The 19,490-nt window shown below is 36.4% G+C and overlaps 1 protein-coding gene across 1 annotated transcript in view; it reads right to left on the bottom strand.

The window, feature by feature from the left end:
* ARID2 (AT-rich interaction domain 2) overlaps positions 1-19,490 on the bottom strand; it is a 189,382-nt gene that overhangs the window by 45,771 nt on the left and 124,121 nt on the right. The window contains exons 12-16 of the mRNA XM_025403150.1: positions 16,573-16,654; positions 14,553-14,687; positions 13,432-13,628; positions 10,309-13,172; positions 2,089-2,237 (exon numbers count right to left, since the gene is read on the bottom strand). Of these exons, the coding sequence (XP_025258935.1) occupies positions 2,089-2,237; positions 10,309-13,172; positions 13,432-13,628; positions 14,553-14,687; positions 16,573-16,654 (3,427 nt within the window). The remainder of the gene's footprint in view (positions 1-2,088; positions 2,238-10,308; positions 13,173-13,431; positions 13,629-14,552; positions 14,688-16,572; positions 16,655-19,490) is intronic.

The following is a 19,490-nucleotide window of genomic DNA, read 5'->3' as shown; positions in this document are numbered from 1 at the left end:
ATTTGTTTTTTGGGTCTGTGTCCCTTAGGACTGGGAGTGATTTTTGTATTTTTATCTTCTGGCCCATGCACCCTCCTAGAGGATGCTTAATAAATATTTGCAGACTAAAACTAATTAGCCATGCAGTAGTGAAAAGCTATGGCTTTAAAAAAATGGCATGCTCTAAGAAGCCCTGTTTAATCTGTCTTGTTCAGAAAAGACTAGCAAGAAAAAGGTAAATCATCAAATTATGTAACGCTGATTTACAAGATGGGAAACTGTCAGACATCTAGGTTCATTAACTCTTCCAGCAACTTATCTTGAAGTAACCTAAACACTTCACCTAAAGCAGTTATTCTTAAACTTCTCTATTTTTTATCTTTTTAGACATGAGGTCTCACCATGTTGCCCAAGCTAGACTCGAATTCCTAGGTTAAAATGATCCTCCTGCCTCAGCCTTCCTGGACACCTGGGGCATGCAGCACTGCCACAAGCTTCGTAAACTTTTTGAAAAGTTAACGAACACCTTTAGCACACTACCCATTCCATCAACTACTATTTATCATGAAAAAAACAAAAATCTCAAGACAAATGGAGAGTAAAATTGGCATGCAGTGAAGAAAGTTTCAAATTAACTTACAAACATACACTAAAAAGAAAGAGATGGTCAAATTAAATGAATGAAGGAAATAATGAGAAACAACCTAAAGGACAAATTTTTAAAGAATTTTTTGACAAACAGATTTTATACTATGATCAAGTACACATATATAGGTCACATATATGTAACTGAAAACAATATTTACCCTCACTAACATGGTGAACTATGATATATTTAATTTTTTTGTTGAAAAGGAAAACAAACAAAAACCTACTAAAATGATCCACAGTCCCACTATTGGGTTGAGAGTTAAAGTTTGATCATTGCTGTCCTATAGATACTTTGCATACTATTAATAATCCCTAGGCTACACAGGCAGCCATAATCATACAAAACATCTGTACATGAAGTTTACAATAAAGTATAATATCTATATCACAAAAATATGAATAGCAAATATAGATTGTAAAAGCTATGGTAATTTCTGCTATCAATTATGAAGAATGAAATGGAATCTTTGATATCTAAAAAATGAACGGTATTATGTCTATTGAGACAAATGCTGGCAGGGCTTAGTAGCTTATACTTGTAGTGCCAGCACTTTGGGAGGCCGAGGCCAGAGGGATCACTGGAGGTCAGGAGTTCGAGACCAGCCTGGCCAGCATGGTGAAAAAAAGATAAAAATTAGCCAGGGATGGTGGCACATGCCTGTAATCTCAGCTACTCAAGAGGCTGAGGCAAAAGAATTGCTTGAACCCAGGAGACAGAGGTTGCAGTTAGCGGAGACAGCGCCACTGCACTCTAGCCTGACAACAGAGCGAGACTGTCTCAAAAAAAATTAGTCCTAGACCTCTAAAAAAATGACTCAAGGCAAAGGGTCTTACCTGAGTACTATCAAAGAATTAAGACTTTCATTTTAACCAACATTCTTTTCAAGTTTTCCTTCAAGTCTAAGAAAGGTTTATTTCAGAAGTTCATCTTAATTAAACTGTAAGCTGGTATGGCTTTAAAAATAATTTTCATAGGTATACACCCCAAACTCAAATTCAAAAAATCATTCTCTTTCTAGCACATTATTACTTCTAAGTTTCTACTATATAGAAATACTATAGCTGCCGCTAAGTTCAAGCCACTTAAAATTTTTTTTTTAACAGCCAAATATATAATCAAATTCTTAATGGATTTTCTTTACTGAAAACAAATACTGAACCACATTCTCTACAACGTACCATTAAGCAATGAAGTTCTTTCCATTACTTACATATAAATTTCTTAGTTTAGGTCCATATAATGGATCATAAATGTAAGAGTTACATTTAATTTTTTTGTTGAAAAGAAAAACAAACAAAAACCTACTAAAGAGTTACATTTATGTAACTCTTACAGTTTTGCTAAAAGTTGGTGGTTCTAAAGGAAAATTTTCATGAACTATAGATGACAGAAACTTAAATATAAAAGCATTCCAAAACAAAGAATACTTTTATATATCAAATAAAATTGCCATTTACTTTTTACAAGACTGCCACAGACACATGAAGTTCTGTCCAGGTTTTCTCATTGGATCTCCAGGCTGACTGGATCCACTGAATGGAGAAGGCTGAGAACTGTTAGGCTGGCCCTGCACTTGTACAGCTGGTGAAGGTGGCATAGGAGTGTTCTGTGAAAAAGAACAAATGCAGAGTTTGTGACATGACACTGAAAAATTTCATATTTTATAGTCTTATAAATTTGATTACATTAAGTTATGCATTTCTACCATAAAATTTACTTTTTATAATTTTGTTTATGATTACCTTTAAAAATCTTTAAGAAAATTATATTTATAGAAATATTTAGAAAGTTTGATTATTTTATTTAATATAAAACCACAACAGCAATACCACATTGTTATTACCACTATTTGTAGGATGAAACAATACAATTGTAGATTTTTAGGATGAAACAATACAATTGTAGATTTAAATGAGAAATAAATATACTATAAATGTACCCATTGGATTTACTTATGTGAATTCTTCACAAGAACAGATCAACTGTAAATTACTACTTTTTTGTATGTTTCCTTTTAGATTTTCTAAAGAATATAATGTGAAACAATATGGTAAAAAGCAATGAAAATTTTAGATAGCAAAAAATGATGTAACCATATGTATAAAATATGATATTAACTAATTTGCAGTAAGCTGCTTAACAATTTTAGATTTTGAAGTTGCTCAATTATGTATTTTTTGTTATTTTTAGAGACAGGGTTGGTCTTGTTCTGTTGCCTAGGTGGGTTACAGAGGCATAATCATAGCTCACTATAATCTCAAATTACTGGCCTCAAGTCATCCTCCCCTTTTGGCCTCCCAAAGCGCTGGCATTACAGGTATGAGCTGCCACACCCAGCCCCCAGTCTAATTATATCTTTTGTTATTTACATAAGAATTCGAGGCTGGGCACGATGGTTCATGCCTATAATCCTAGCACTTTGGGAGGCCCGGGGGGGAGGGGGGAGGGGGGGGGGGCGGGGAGTGGATCACCTGAGGTCAGGTGTTCGAGACCAACCTGGCCAACATGGCGAAACCCCATCTCTACTAAAAACCAAAATTAGCTAGGCATAGTGGCAGGCATCTGTAATCCCAGCTACTTGAGAGGCTGAGGCAAGAGAATCACTTGAACCCAAGAGGCAGAGGTTGCAGTGAGCTGAGATTGCTCCACTTCACTCCAGCCTGGGTGAAAGATGGAGACTTCGTCTCAAAAGAAAACATAATAATAATAATTCTAATTGCAGGCATAAAGTCTTTTAAATATATCCTGTATTTTTTTTTTCTTTTAGATCCCATCCCTTTCTCTTGGAAAAAACACTAATAATTACAATGTATCTTAAATCAAATTTAGGCAATATATTTTCTTGAAATACCACAAACGGAAAAAGTAATGTTAAATTTCTTATAGAAATGGTGGTACATCATTTCTGAAGAACTGCTTAAAGGCAGTAAATTAAAACTCTGGGAAAACATTGAATATACTTGTTCATTTATAAGGTAATGCAGTCGTGCATCACTTAATGACACAAATACGTTTGAGAAGTGGGCCGTCAGGTGACCTATTTCATTGTTCTGTGAATGCTATACAGTGTACTTCCACAAACCTAGATGATATAGCCTATTACATACCTAGGCTATATGCAATACCCTATTGCTCCTAGGCTAAAAATCTGTATAGCATGTTATTGTACCAAATACTATAGGCAACTGTAGCACAATGGTTAAGTATTTGTGTATCATAGAAAAGGTACAGTGAAAATAAGATATTATAATCTTATGAGACTATCGTTGTATTATGTGGTCCATCCTTGACAAAAATGTCCTTAAGTAGCACATGACTGTACTGGGAATAGGTGGGAAAGCAGTAAGCTAAAATTGCTGAGAACTCAGATTAAAAGCCACAGTAATTTTCTTTAGAAAAAAACAGATAAATCACAAACATACAAGGCTACTATGACATACAAATGAAAGAAGAAAGAGAATAACATGTTGAAAGACAAAGTTGTCAGAAATGGGAAGTCGTAAGAACTTCGGAGTTCTAAACTCTGAGGGAAAAATCTACTTCAAGACTGACATTTCTATAATAGGTTCCCACTCTTAAGATTTTATAACGAAAAAATATACGCATGCACCAAAAACATTTTAGGACAGTACAGACATCACAAATAGGATGAGGACCTTCCAGCTTGACAGATCAGGACTCACATTTTCAATCTCGTTTTTAACTAACCATGTGATCTTGGGCTACCAACTTAACCTCTCTAATCCTCAGTTTTCTCATTTGTAAAGTGTAAGTAATAAAAACTAACTTATGAGATGATGGGAAGACTAGAGAAACTATAAAAGAAAAGCCTAGCTTGAGAGTCTCAATAAATGGCAATAATAGGAAACCATATTTTGAAGGAAAGATGATCAGTTTAGTTTGGGAATAATGACAGATGAACCAACTAAAAATGTCAATCAATAGAAGTTAATGTTGGAAAAATAAATCTGAAAACCATTCACCTGCAAATTCTAAAAGCCATAGAACTCTGATGGTGAGAAAGTGGCATGGGAGGAGGGGTTAAAGAACAAGGAAAGTATAAGGGGAAAGTTTCTATTTTTTTTTTTTTTTTGGTAGGGTTTTGCTCTGTCACCCAGGCTGGAGTACAATGGCGTGATCACAGTTCACTGCAGCCTTGAACACGTGGGCTCATGCAATCTTCCCACCTCAGCTTCCTGAGTAGCTGTATCTTCTATGGTTGAGATAAATAGGATGGTGAAGAAACTGGGAAAGAGTATTCTAAAGAAGAGGTGAGAAGGAAAGACACGTTCAAACCCTCGTAAGGAACAAGAATTATATTTACTCTGAATGTGATATAAAAGAGACACCTCTAGCTAGGCCAGGCACGGTGGCTCATGCCTATAATCCCAGCACTTTGGGAGGCCAAGGCAGAAGGATCACTTGAGCCCAGGAGTTTGAGACTAGCCTGGGCAACATGGCAAAAACCTTGAATCTACAGAAAATACAAAAATCAGGCAGGTGTGGTAGTGTGCACCTGTAGCGCTAGCTACTCGGGAGGCTGAAGCAGGAGGATTGCTTAAGCCCAAGGGGCAGAGGTTACAGTGCGCCAAGAGTGAGCCACTGCGCTCCAGCCTAGGCAACAGAGCAAGGGTCTGTATTTAAAAAGAGAGAGAGAGAGAGAGAGAGGGAGAGAGAGAGAGAGAGAGATGCATTTAGCTAAATGTGTCAGTCTTCAGATAAGAGAATTAAGACAGTAATAGAAATCACTGGAAAAGAAGATTTTTGTGAATGTGGGCAATTCACTTCAACTCTTAAAAGTAGGAGTTTTGGCCAAGATAATATCAGAGACCCTTTCGGCTCTAACATATCCTCATTTTCTTAAATTACCAAGTTTTTTCCTCTTATTAAGTATAAATTTAGATCATCAATACATCCCAACACTGCTTTATAAGAATACATTAAAATACCAACAAAAAAGTTATGTAATATTTTCCTTAGTTTTTATAATGTGCTACTGGTCTACAAATCTGAGTGGCAGTACTCTTAGAAAAACATAAATGATATTCTTCTGGCTCTTGCTAAACTGTTCTTTTATGGCTACAACTAAATGCTGGCCCCCTGAGGCTACCAATCTGTTTTCTGATGGGTTGAATAACTTTCTCAACCTCTTTACCAGTAAGATACCAATATTCCATGTTACACAGTGCCATTATTAGGAATGATTTACACTCTGAATTGAGGCGAGGCATATGTTAAATATCTTAAATATGTACATCCGTAAACTATTTTTATGTATAAGAATTTGGCATGTTATCACATTATGAGATTAACAGATAATTAACAGATTATGTTCAACACGTATTTTGTATGATCCTGAAAAAAAAAAAAAAGTCTTATGTTAAGCTTTTGTATCTAAGTTTCTTTCATTTTGTAAATTCTTTTTTATTTTTAATATGCCATTTAGCAAATATGTTTCCAACAGATACCAATTCATGAACAGTGGAACAGGGCAGGGCTTCTGGAAATAGTATTCTATAAACTGTGCTTCAACTTGCAGGTATTACATTTGAAATTAGCAGTTACCAATAAAGAAATGTGCCTTGAAGTAGTTACAGTTTATTTTATATTTATATAAACTGCCCAGCTAAATACTAAATATAAAATCAATGAGCATATAATTTACTTTCACATAGATTCTTTTTACTTGTTGCTATTTTTTCTGTAATAAAATTAATATAGCTGATTAATGGAGGTTGGAAGAAACAAAACTGAGAAGAAAAATATGAATTATAATGGCATTAGAAAGGATTAATTGTTGCTCCTTCTTGGCAGGGACACTTCCCTGTGCTCTTTGCAGCCCTGGGCATTCTGCAACTCTGGAAATCCCTTATCAGGGTGCAAGTACTTCCTTAACATCCCTAGATCCCTTGAAATTGTAAAATAACAAGGTTTCTCCAAAAAAAATCACAATTAAAATCCTCTATTTTGTCCACTCCTTTAAGCTACCAATTCAAATAGTGAATAAAATGGTATTAAATCAAGGTCTAACATGCAACTTTAAAGAGTATATAAAGAAATTTAGCCGGGCGTGGTGGCTTACGCCTGTAATCCCAGCACTTTGGGAGGCCGAGGTGGGCAGATCATGAGGTCAGGAGTTCGAGACCAGTCTGACCAACATGGTGAAACCCAGTCTCTACTAAAAATACAAAAATTAGCCGTGCGTGGTGGCCTGTAATTCCAGTTACTCAGGAGGCTGAGGCAGGAGAATCACTTGAACCCGGGAGGTAGAGGCTGCAGTGAGCTGAGATCATGACACTGCACTCCAGCCTAGGCAAACAGAGCAAGACTCCGTCTCCAAAAAAAAAAAAAAGAGTACATAAAGAAATTTAAGCCAGGCCTGGTGGTTCACACCCATAATCTCAGCACTTTGGGAGGCCAAGGCGAGGAGATCACTCAAGTCTACTAGGAGTTTAATACCAGCCTGGGCAACATAGGGAGATCCCAACTCTATAAAAATAAAACATAAAACAAATTAGCTGGGCATGGCAGTACGTGCCTGTGCTCCCAGCTACAGTCTTGGGAGGCTGAGGTGGAAGGATTACTTGAGCCAAGGAGGTTGAGGCTGCAGTGAGCTGTGACTGCACCACTGCATTCTAGCCTGGTCAACACAGTGACACCCTGTCTTCCCCACCTAAAATAGAAAGAGATTAAAAGGATAGGAGCAATAATGGATATGGCTATCTATTAATTAGCATGCTCTTCAGAAGGCCCAACAGCCTTCTCTTCAAAAGAAACTTATAACGCCATCTTGAACAGTTAATTTTTTTGTCTGTTAAAAATATTTAGCCCCAATAGGTACTTCATCTTCTATATAAAGATAAAGCATACCTTCCCCATTACTAACTGCCCATATATGTAGCAGGCACTGGGCTAAGTGCTATATATAGGAATGCTGTTTTTGTTATTCTCATTCTCACAGACATCATGTATGCTACATCTCTTTTTCCTTGCAAAGTTTTTAATTTCCAAAAGACAATCAATATCAGTTTTAGAAATAAAGAATATACTTATTTTAAATAAACTATATCCTTTGTGAGAATGTAAGAAAGTTTAACACAGATTTTTCAGATTAGGATAAAAATGTATTGATTTTTTGGTCTGAATTAACTACGTATATGTCCAATGTGCTAAGTAAAGCATTTTAGCATTAATGTCCTAAAATTATCATTTAGTAGAACATCCTATAACACCACAGCTCAAATAATCAATGAGTTTTAGCAATAATATGCTAAAATGATCATTTAATAGAACTAACATCCTCTACCACAACAGTTCAAATAATCAATATGTTAGATTAAAAAAAGGCTTTCTAGAGCTTTATAGAGAAATCTTCTAGAATAGTGGAGAGAAGAAAGGTTAATGGGTTAAGAGCATGAGTTTTGGTTTCAGACACAACCAGGTTTCTGTCCTGGTACCATTTCACATTAGTTGGTAATCTTGGGCAAGTTATTAGCCATCTTGAGTCCTCATCTTTATAATAATTTTTACCTAATAAGGTTGTGTGAGGATTAAATGAGAAACTGCTTTAGTATAAAGTCCCCACGACATGTCCTCGTCTTAGGTAGTATTATTGTTCATTCTTTGTAACTATGATATTACTGACTACAACCACATTGGAAGACTAAGGATACAAAAAATGAGTGTTGATGAAACAATTCCATAGTGATGGAGATGGAGTTTTTCTCTAATTTGGCTTGGTCTGTTATAACTATTTAGGATTGTAAAGGTCTCTAGGAGGAAAAACAGGCACATAATCAAGGTGAAGTAGGAAATTATTAAATATAAGAGAAAAAACCTAACTATGGAATGTCTACTATACACTCCACATTGCACTAATTAAAAAATTGTGTTTAAGTGAAAAGCTCAACATGTGGAAGCTTGAATAAAAATGATACAGTATTTTCCATCAATAACTCAGGATTAATTATTGCCATGTACATAACATCCCTCAAAGCAGAAGTCTCCAACCAATTTTTCCACAGACCAGGGAGTGAAGAGATGGTTTTGGGGTGATACAAGCACATTACATTTATTAAGCACTTTATTTCTATTATTACACTGTAATATATAATGAAATAACTATACAACTTGGCATAATGTAGAATCATTGGGAGTCCTGAGCTTGTTTTCCTGCAACTTGACAGTCCCCTCTGGGGGATGGGAGACAGTGACGGATCATCAGGCATTAGATTCTCCTAAGGAGCGTGCAACCTAGATCCTTCGCGTGCATAGTTCACCATAGGGTTTGTGCTCCTATGAGAATCTAATGCTGCCACTGATCTGACAGGAGACAGAGCTCAGGATATAACGCGAGTGATGGGGAGTAGCTGTAAGTAAATACAGATGAATCTTCACTGGCTCACCTGACGCTCACCTCTGGCTGTATGGCCAAGTTACTAATGGGCCATGGACTGGTACCTGTCCGTGGCCCAGGGATTGGAGACCCCTATCCTAAAGAATATACAACTTAGTCACTCGAAATTAGATCTAGACAATACAAATATATAAATTAAAATCTCATTATTCCCCAGAGCAGCACTGTCCAACTTTATCCTTCTTTTTTTTTTCTGAAATTTACTTTAAGAAGGCAACTTCATTCATTCATATGAAGAAAGATGCATATTAGTAGAATAACTGTTCTGAAGCAAGGGGCTCTTCCTTTTGTTTTTGTACTTTCCATTTGGCTATTGCCCACATCTAGATTTGGTACTAATGCCAACAACAGCCATATATCTGCTGTCATTGCCATAACCATACAGAAGAAGCCCAAGCCAGAACCGTGTCAGCAGAGTTGGCAGTAGTCAGGGAAGGTTCTGGCTATGCAGGAATTAGGAAAAACTGAGTGAAAGAGAAGTGATCCAGGAAATAGGTGGCGACGACTGTTAAGAGAATCCATGATTTCAGTGGAAAGAGCATAAGAGATTGTCCTTAAAATCTTCATAATCTGATTGGATTCTCAATTTAGTAGTGCTGATTTTAGAAAATACTTGTATTTATTAAGGCATGCAGAGATGGAATATTGGCATTAAAAAGGCAATAGCAGGAATATGACAGTAAAGCAAAGGAGTAAGAAACAGAAAAGAATATCAGAATATCTGAAACAAATTGAAATTACAATAAATAATACTTTTTAACACTAAAGGAGATTGATGCAATACATAAATACAAAAAGAATACAACTGATAAAGTTATTACAAGATTCATCCTTATTACAAAAGTACTGTTAAAGAGGCAACAAAAACACACTCAGGTCAAAATCAAATACAGAAATCCCCATTTAGAATACTCTTAGAACCCCCATTCCCCCAACCCTTGTGCAGTAAACTCAAAAAGGAGATTAAGATACATTTTTTTAAATTCTCCAAAAGATGTTAGATTAGCAACTGCTTCTCTACTTTGGGCCTACAAAATTATTATTTTGGATCTGTAACAAAATTGAAAGATTCTTTAAATCATGTGCTAAAATTGAAAACTAATATTACAAAACCAGAGAAAAAGAACAGGACAGGTTGGATACAAGTGAGCTGATACAGTAACTTTTCAAGATGAGACATGGAAAACAGTGCATTTCCCTCTAAAATCATATTTATAGATCAGAAATTTTATAAGAGAAATGTGATCATAGAATAACTTACCTGCGGGACCACATTCTGTACATATGTTGGTGGATGCTGTTGCTTTTGCTGAACAGCACTTTCTATTGCTACTTTAGCTACAGTGCTTGGATCTGCTCCTGCTGGCACAGCAACCATTGTTGCACTGCAGCCAGCATTGTTGGGGTCACTGATTGTAACAATTCTAACTCCTACTTTATTTGGAATTCCTGTGACTGTTTCCCTATCATTATCCTCTGCTGGCCTCTTTACAGTTTTGCATTCTGCTGTGCCATTTGTAGACCGAACGTCAGATGATAGGGCAGGAGAATGGGACACTTTTGATCCTGAGTCGGGAACCGCTATGATTTGATGTCCCTGTATAACAGAGGTTGTAGAATGTGGTGAGACAACTACACTTGGGCGTTGCTGAGGCACATCTGAATTCAAACTTGAAGCTAGAGGTCCATTAAGCAAATCAGTACCACTAAATTGCTGTGTTGCCACATTTGAAGCCTCCTGTATACTGCTCACAGATGATGAACCACCCAAAGTTAATACAGGTCCATTAGAAATTCTTTCTAGTTGATCACCTTTGGCAGTATCTTGCTGAGTGATATCTAAAGTCCCTTGTGGTTCCATTGGAGATATCTCACCATTTCCTACATGATTGGAAGTTTTATGATTTGGAATGTTTTTGCTTAAATGAGAACCATCTCCTTTATCAAAATCACAGATTCCATTAACTAGCGGTTTTTTCAAATCACTTTTCATATCTTGCATGTCTATTTGTTCCGAGTTCTGTTTTCCAGATGCTCCATTCTCACCTAATTCCAATGATGGCCCATTACTGATTAGTGAGCACTGATTAGTCTCACTTTGAATTTTCCCTGAGTTTGAAGGAGGTAGACTTGAGTCACTGTACTTTCTCCCATTTAAAAGACTTCCCACCTGCATTTCATTTTCCTTTGTATCCCCGTTGCTGGTGTTTGTGGCTCCTCGTCGGCAGGACGGATTCTCCATGACTTCAATTTTACGTTCATGAACATGTAAACCTGTTGCTTCCTTTGCTTCCTCCTCCTTTTGGCAAATTATTTTATCACCTTTGAATGGGGGAGTAGCAGTCGTACATGATGATTGTCCAGCAGGAGATGCTTGAGTGGCTGGAAGCGTTTGTACTGGAAGTCCAACTCCTGTCTGCGTTCCACTCATGGTAATTCCTGCTGGAGCAATGAGCTGAGTTGTATTTCCCTGACTCACAGTTGCAGTTGCAAAACTTGTATTTGGCACAACTGTTATGGTTACCTGGTTGCCAGAAGTCCCTTGGAAAATGGTTGCTGGGCTATTTGAGATCAGTGGGCCTGGCAATATTTGTAAGTTCGAAATGGGCACAGTTTGTACTCCCCCTGTGGGTGGCATTGCACTTGGGACCAACTGAACATTTTGCTGCCCAACCAATAGCTGCTGAGCTGGAGTTTGCCCCTGCACTCCAAAACCTGCGGCTTGGTTACTGGCCACCTGATAGACCACCTGAGGGCTAGGAGCTCTTGCATTATTAGGGGGAGGAATCTGTGGAGCTGGGAGAATAAGCTTACCACCTGGTGTTGAAGGACCACGTTTTGGAAGCAGAAGCTGTTTAATCAGACTTGACTCACCAGAAGCAGGCTGACCAACTCCTGCATTCGACTGCTGAGGTTGAACTTGCATCTGTACTTGTTGGGGCTGCTGAACTTGTACTTGTACCTGCTGTGGTGGTGGTGCTGGTGAATGTTGCTGCTGTTGCTGCCTTTTCACAGATAACATTTGACTGACAGTAGGAGGTGGTCCCTGTGATTGAGGGGTAGAAGATGACGACATGGCAGTAGGGACTTGGTTATTAGTAGCTGGGACAGGTGATGGTGAAGAAGATGGAGTTATGTTAGGCTGTCCAGTTAGCTGAACTGTCTGACCAGCTGGAAGAGCTGCTGGATTAGCAAGAACAATTTGGTGAATGGCTGGTGCATAAGTTTGACCTTGTTGAGCTGGCTGGCTTACAATCACTACACTTTGTTGGGTTGGCTGCTGTGGTTGTTGAATAGGCTGCTGTACCACTGTTGATGAAACTTGCTGAGAAGGGAGAGGTTTTGGTGCAATGTTCTGAAATCCTACCCTTGAGGGTTGTGGACTTGGGACCCCAGCAATAGTAACCATTTGTCCTGTGGCTACCTGAAAATTCTGTACTGAAGTTGCTGAGACAATATTGGATGCAGAAGTTGTTACATACTGTGGGGGTGCTATGATAACAGTATCTTGTGACTGGCTACCAGCTGATGTCTGTTGAGATGAAGTTTGCACAGGTTGGGGTGATGTGGTGATTAACTGTTGACCCTGTGAAACTGTAGAAGTACATGCTGGTATGTTCTGTACTCTGCCAAATATATGACTCTGTGGGACAGCTTGTTGAATTACTGTAACAGGAGTGCCTGAAGGGATCTGTCCTGGTACCACTGTGTGTAATGGAGACTGTTGTGGAATTACAGATGGATGGTGAAGCAATGTCTGAGAATTCACAACTGTAACAGGTTGTGGCCCTGTACTATGATTCTGAACAACAGAACTCTGTGGAGGTCCTCCTCCAACAGCAATACTAACAGGAACTCCTGTCTGGGGTATGGAATTCTGGATAACTGTAGCCTTAACAACTTCACAAGGAATTGGAGCTTTATTTTGAATGACAGTCACTGGAGCATTCTGTTGCTGGTGGGTATGAACTGAAGGATTTGGTGGAATTCTTGAAACAGTTTGTGCCACAGTATGAACACCTTGTACAGGAAAAGACATTTGTGTTGCAGTCAAATTTGAAGATTGGTTGGTAACAGGAGTCCTCTGAAAATGGTTTCCTATGGTTTGTGATCCATGAGGGATTCCTGAAAATATGAAGAAAACGTCAAAATTGCAAATGAAATGACTGAAAGCCCCAAGTAGGAATTATTTTACTTAAGAGAAAATAGTTTTAAGAAATTAACATTTAACAATTTTGAATCATATCAATATGATAATAGACCAAGGAAGAAAATGCTACTGGAGAATTAAAAGTTATACATTTAGAAACATAGAATATACATTTTCCATTCAGTTTTATTATTAATTCAGTAATACTTTAAAAAATACAATAAAAATTAACACCTGCAGGTGAAGGAGCGGGAGATACATCAGGAACAGAATCAACACGAACAACAGAAGTAGAAACTGGTTGCTGCTGATAGTACATCTGAATGGGAAGTGGTATAGCCCTCCGTTTTACTCCTACTACATGAATATGTGCCTGCCCATTGTTACTGGAATCCTCCACTCTCTTCACTGTATGATTTGGAAAGACAGTTCTGTAAAGTACATACATAATCAGTAAGTTTTGATAACTATCACATTGACTTCTAACACTATGTTTATATGAACAACAGGAGTATGTTTACTGTCACTTATGTATGAACAGTATGACACATAAGTATATTCTGCAAGGATGGAAAGCAAAGAAATATAAAAGATTAATCCTCCCATTTAAAAAGTCATTATTTATTAACAATGTCACCGGGTTTTAAATAATTCCACCCACATATAACTAATAAAAGATACCTATTTTTATGAACTTTACAAAATATCAAAAAGTCTTTGTATTTGAAGATAATATTATATACTATTATTCAAGATTAAAAAGACATAGTCATCACGTCTTTAACATGTAAAAGTAGGTAGGAAAAAGAAAGTAAACTTAATTTCTTTGATAAATCTCTTAATGTTCCAACACAAACACCAGGTGTGCTTTCTGAAACCGCTTTTTATTTAAACCTCCACCACACTATAACCTATCCATATGAAATTTCTAGTAGTAGGCCGGGCGCGGTGGCTCAAGCCTGTAATCCCAGCACTTTGGGAGGCCGAGACAGGCGGATCACGAGGTCAGGAGTTCGAGACCATCCTGGCGAACACGGTGAAACCCCGTCTCTACTAAAAAATACAAAAAAACTAGCCGGGCGAGGTGTCGGGCGCCTGTAGTCCCAGCTACTCCGGAGGCTGAGGCAGGAGAATGGCGGGAACCCGGGAGGCGGAGCTTGCAGTGAGCTGAGATCCGGCCACAGCACTCCAGCCTGGGTGACAGAGCAAGACTCCGTCTCAAAAAAAAAAAAAAAAAGAAATTTCTAGTAGTAGAAATATTTAAAACTAGATAAGATACTTGGTATTTTCTTCAAAGAGCAAGAGATATTGTAAGTAACGTAAATGGACTTCATTTAAAGAACTACGGATCCTACCTAAGACATTTATAAAATCCAGTTGATGTTAGGATTCCACCACGAGCTAATTTACTGCAAGTTGAGAGGTATTCAGAATACATTTCTGCTCGAGAAACAGAACAATCTGGATTTACTTCAAAATGAGCATTTAGCCTAAAAGAGGAGACAAATTAAGCATTATACAATATACTCTAGGAAAGTCCATATTTAAATATACTAAAGCCATGTGGAGGCAATGTGTTAAAACTAATAATTATACCTACTAATCAAATTTCACTGACTTATATGTTAGTAGCAAAAATATATGGCAAATTTTAGATCAAGAGATTAACATACTTCTTTTAGTAATAAAAATGTCACTGACAACAAATATAAAAGCTATGTTCACAACCCAGTGAGAGCAGAGTTGGTCTGCTGACAACAAATGTTCTGTAAGAAATAGTTTTATTTAGTGAATATCTATTCAGGATCCTGTCTTGTAATAATCACAATATAAAATAAGTTCCCAATTATGTGCTATTTGCATTGTAGCTGAAGAAAACTGGGGGAAACTGAACTAAGATTAAACTTTTCTTGGCTCTTGGATCAAATTCCTTCAGAAAAAACTTAGCCAAGCTTTTCAGCTACTTCCTAAAACAATGACACTTTCCATGCTGCATACTCCCATTTCCCCATTTCAAAACAGTTTTAATTTGTAATCCATTAACAACTAATTCAAACTTCATTTGTCTTTTTCTTAAAATGACCTTTACCTATAAATTGGGATTGGAGCCTAATTACCCTGATAGGCTCTTTCCATAACTCATTATGTATAATAGGCCAAACTTAGCTTTTTCTGAAAAACTAAATCAAACAGTAATTATGATTTTTAAAAAAACTGTAAAATGATTCTCTTCCCCTTCTCCAAGAACTAGCAGAAATGTGCAACTGAGATTTGTAAGACCAAATCTATGCTTAACACACACACATTTTATAGTGGTTATGGTGTGTATTTTTGCCAACTTTCATAATCCTGTCTGTACTGAAATTTCAAAAAGACTAAATATAAAAACGTCATTTTGGTTGCAATGTAGAAGACAAACATTTCAAAATATTACTGGAAAAGATTCAAGGGGCCAATGTGTAAAACTATAGAAGGTGAGGCAAAAGCAAACAATTAGAGATATTTAAAACCATAAACCTGATTTAAGCAAAGTAGAAAAGTCTAGAGAAAACTGTCATAGGAACAAAGATATGTACTGAATGCACCAAAAATATGGAACAAAGAGTGACACGAGCATGAAATGGGAGACAAATAATGTTAGTGAATGGCAGAAAAGTGATCAAGAAATGTTTAAAGTGATATATCACTGGAAAGTGATTGTGTACTTCAATCTGTTAATCTCCTAAAGAATTTAAGTCAAACTTCATACTAATGTTGAGGCAACTATCCATAAGTGAAATTTTTAAAACTCTACATTTGCTTTTTTTCAGAAAGTGGCGGACATATAACTACACAATCTTTTCAAGGAAATTATTATTGTCAAGCTGTTTATTTCTGTTCTATCATTTGATTAATGTCCCTTTACTAGTCACACGCCCAAAAAAATTATTAATGAATAAGAAGTTTTGTTTTAGATGGAAGAGAAGAGACATTTTAAAACACCTGGTTTTATTTTCTTAAGGTCAGTCCAATTCAGTTTTAACAAAATGTTAATTTTAGAAGAACAAATTTTATAACCTGACAAACTGTACTTTCTACAAAGTGAAAGATAACTTTTTAACACAAATTTTACTCTGAAAAAAGTTAAATGGTGTAATTTAATGAAATTCTAGTCATACTATTTTAATTCTGAAAATTCTGATGAATATTTTTCTTTCAAATTATTCCAATATACAAGGGGATTTTAAAGTGTCCTTTCTTTGTGTAAATGATATTCTACTCTAACTAAAAAGGAATACAGAATAAAATATTCTCGATGTCTGAAGCATACATTTCCTCTTTTTCTTTGCTTTACTCTTCCCAAGGATAAATCCTTAATAGAAATAAACCACTTACCACTGACAAGCAAACTTCTCACTATCTATTTCCACTATTCCTGGAGGTGGAGCAACATGCTGTGCTACAACTGCTCTGGAAGCTAAAGAAAAAAATACATTAGCTACATCATTTCTTAAAACTTAGTCACTATATGCCATACTTATTTTATGGATGTTGAACCCATTAATACTCACAATGAATACCTTTTTAAAAGGTGTATAAACATATGAAAGTATACACATTTGAGAACAAACCTAATATATAATGGAGAACATATCATACCAGGCACTGTCTTAGAGGATTAACATGAACTATTTTGTTTAACCTCACAATCATTCGAATAATAACAATGAATATGGATGATTTAGTTAACATAACATCTATTATTCCCATGGGCAAGACACTGAACTAAATACTTTACAATGTCTGCTTACTCAATTCTTCTGTGAGGTAGGTACAGAAAAGAAAACTGAGACTCAAAGTGATTCAAAAAACTGGCTCAGGGTCATACAGTTCAACACATAAGTTGAGCATCTTTCAGTTTAGCTATGGAAGCAGAATGCAGCAGAAATTATAGCTTCACTCCCTAATTTAAAAGATTAATAACTGTAAGTGGCACATATAAAATTTTTGGAATACAGTGAACAAAAGCTGAACTAATTTAAAGTCTCATATTCAAAAAAGGATTTCCATAATTTTTCTGGGGAGGAAAAAAAGAAGATATCTGTTGTAATAATAAATTTGAATTATACTTTTTTCCTGAAAGAGGCAACCTGGTTGTATACAAATTTACTAGCTATTAATCTTAAGACACATACTTTCTAAAGTTTCATTTATGACGTATTTTAAAAGTTTCAAGGTCAATGAATAAGTGAGTAAATCACCTATTATTTTCTAACATGTTGAAGAGATTTTTAGAAAAATGATGTATGTTATCTCTTCTTCTCCACTATGTTATACAAAGGAACTAATGAAAACATGAAAAATATAAAGTAAAAGTCGTATTATAAATTATAAGTCTGAATCATATATTTGTAAATTAATTATCTTTTTTTCACTATTCATTGGCATTACTTTGCAGGTTTTTAGAAAAACTGTTATGTGACATGGCAATGTAGTTTTCAAACACACAGATTATACACAATTTTTTTCAGATGATATTTTAGCAAAGCTGCTCAGAACCCTCAAACAGAACAAACACATTTTAAAATTATTGGAACTAGGCAAGCTCCATAGCACAGCCAAATCTGTGAATAATCTGAGGCAATCATAACCTTTGATGAATGCCCCATGCTTTGAAGTAATAGCTAATTGTAGCCACTTAATAAACATATACTGTGTATAAATCCATTTATATTTACATTATTTATTTTAATCTTTTAAGTCTAATTATCCCTATTTCACAGATCAGAAAACTAAAGCTCAGAGATTAAGTTCAGCCAGGAACACATGGTGGAGATAGTAGAGCTGGGTATACTTGAAAGGACTTCCTTAAAGTGTTAGATTTGAATCCAGGTCTGTCACATTTCAGAGGCCATACTATTATATGCTCCTTGAGATAATGCAACAGTTAGAACAAAAATAATTTTTCCTGTTGGCAATCCCAGCTTATCTTTTCTTCTCCTTCTAACTCGAGGATATTAATACCGAAAATACTTTCTAGGGTCTGAAACTATGTAGAAATCTTCCCTTTATCATCTCTACTATGAAAGAGCATACCCTACTCAGACTGAAATTTCCTGAATGAATTAGCAATCAATTTCATGAAACACTAGAAATTACATTAAAATCATGAGAAGCCTTTATAAACAATGTAGAAGGAAGAATAAAATCACAAATGGGAATTTAAACTGGAAACATAATTACTATAAAAAGTAGCTACAAACTGAGAAGCACTGCCCTCAGGATACCTGAAGACATTCCAAATGAAGGTGCATATACTTTGAATCAATTTCCAGATACTCAGCTTTCTTATGTATTCTTCCTAAAACTGCTTTGCATAAGAGTATCACCTCCTCTTTGATAATTGTTTTTCTCTCATTTTGGAATCAAATGACTTAATTCTCACCCATCTTTGATAGCCCTGCAGGATTATGCATTATGGTTAAATGCATAAATCTAGAGCTAAAGAATTCCATCACTCACTAGCTAGCTATGTAAGTATGAGCAAAATAACTCTGTCTATACAATGGAGGAAAGTAACCGTATATTAACCTCATATGTTGCTATAAGGATTAGATTATGTGCAAGTCACTTAAAATAACGCCTAGCACAAAGTAAGCACTATATAAACGCTAGCTACTATTATTATTGTTATAGCGTAACAACATGTGGAACACTAAAGAGAGAATTCAAAACATTAGTGTCCATGAAGCCTCTTAACCAAGGTATTATTGGTATAGCTTCCTGTCAATACCAGTATTTTACATATTACAGTTAAGGGCAAAGTTGGGCATTAGAAATTCAGTATTCTGGCCCTTTGATTTGTTCTAAATTCAGAAACATTGTAGAGTAATGATAATTTTGCTTAATGCCCTTGCCTCCTCAACTACTGTCAAAGAATGCACTACTTCTTAGGCAGAATCCTGTGTAAACAAAGTACAGAAAATATTTTAAAGAAATATCAAAGGTGGGTCAGGCATGGTGGCTCATGCCTGTAATTCCAGCACTTTGGGAGGCTGAAGTGGGTGAACTGCTTGATCCCAGGAGTTTGAGACTGCCTGGGCAACACAGTGAAACCCCATTCCTTACAAAAAATACAAAAATTAGCCAGACTTGGTGGCATGTACTTGTAGTCCCAACTACTCAGGAGCCTGAGGTAGGGGGATTGACTGAGCTCCCGGGGTCAAGGCTGCAGTGAGCCAGGTTCTGATCACGCCACTGCACTCCAGTCTGGGTGACAGAGTGAGACCCTTTCTCAAACAAAGAAGTAGGGG

Source organism: Theropithecus gelada, chromosome 11, assembly GCF_003255815.1.
Source record: "Theropithecus gelada isolate Dixy chromosome 11, Tgel_1.0, whole genome shotgun sequence".
Classification (NCBI taxonomy): domain Eukaryota; kingdom Metazoa; phylum Chordata; class Mammalia; order Primates; family Cercopithecidae; genus Theropithecus; species Theropithecus gelada.
The sequence above is the reverse complement of the archived record's forward strand: the minus strand, read 5'-3'. Positions and strand labels throughout refer to the sequence as shown.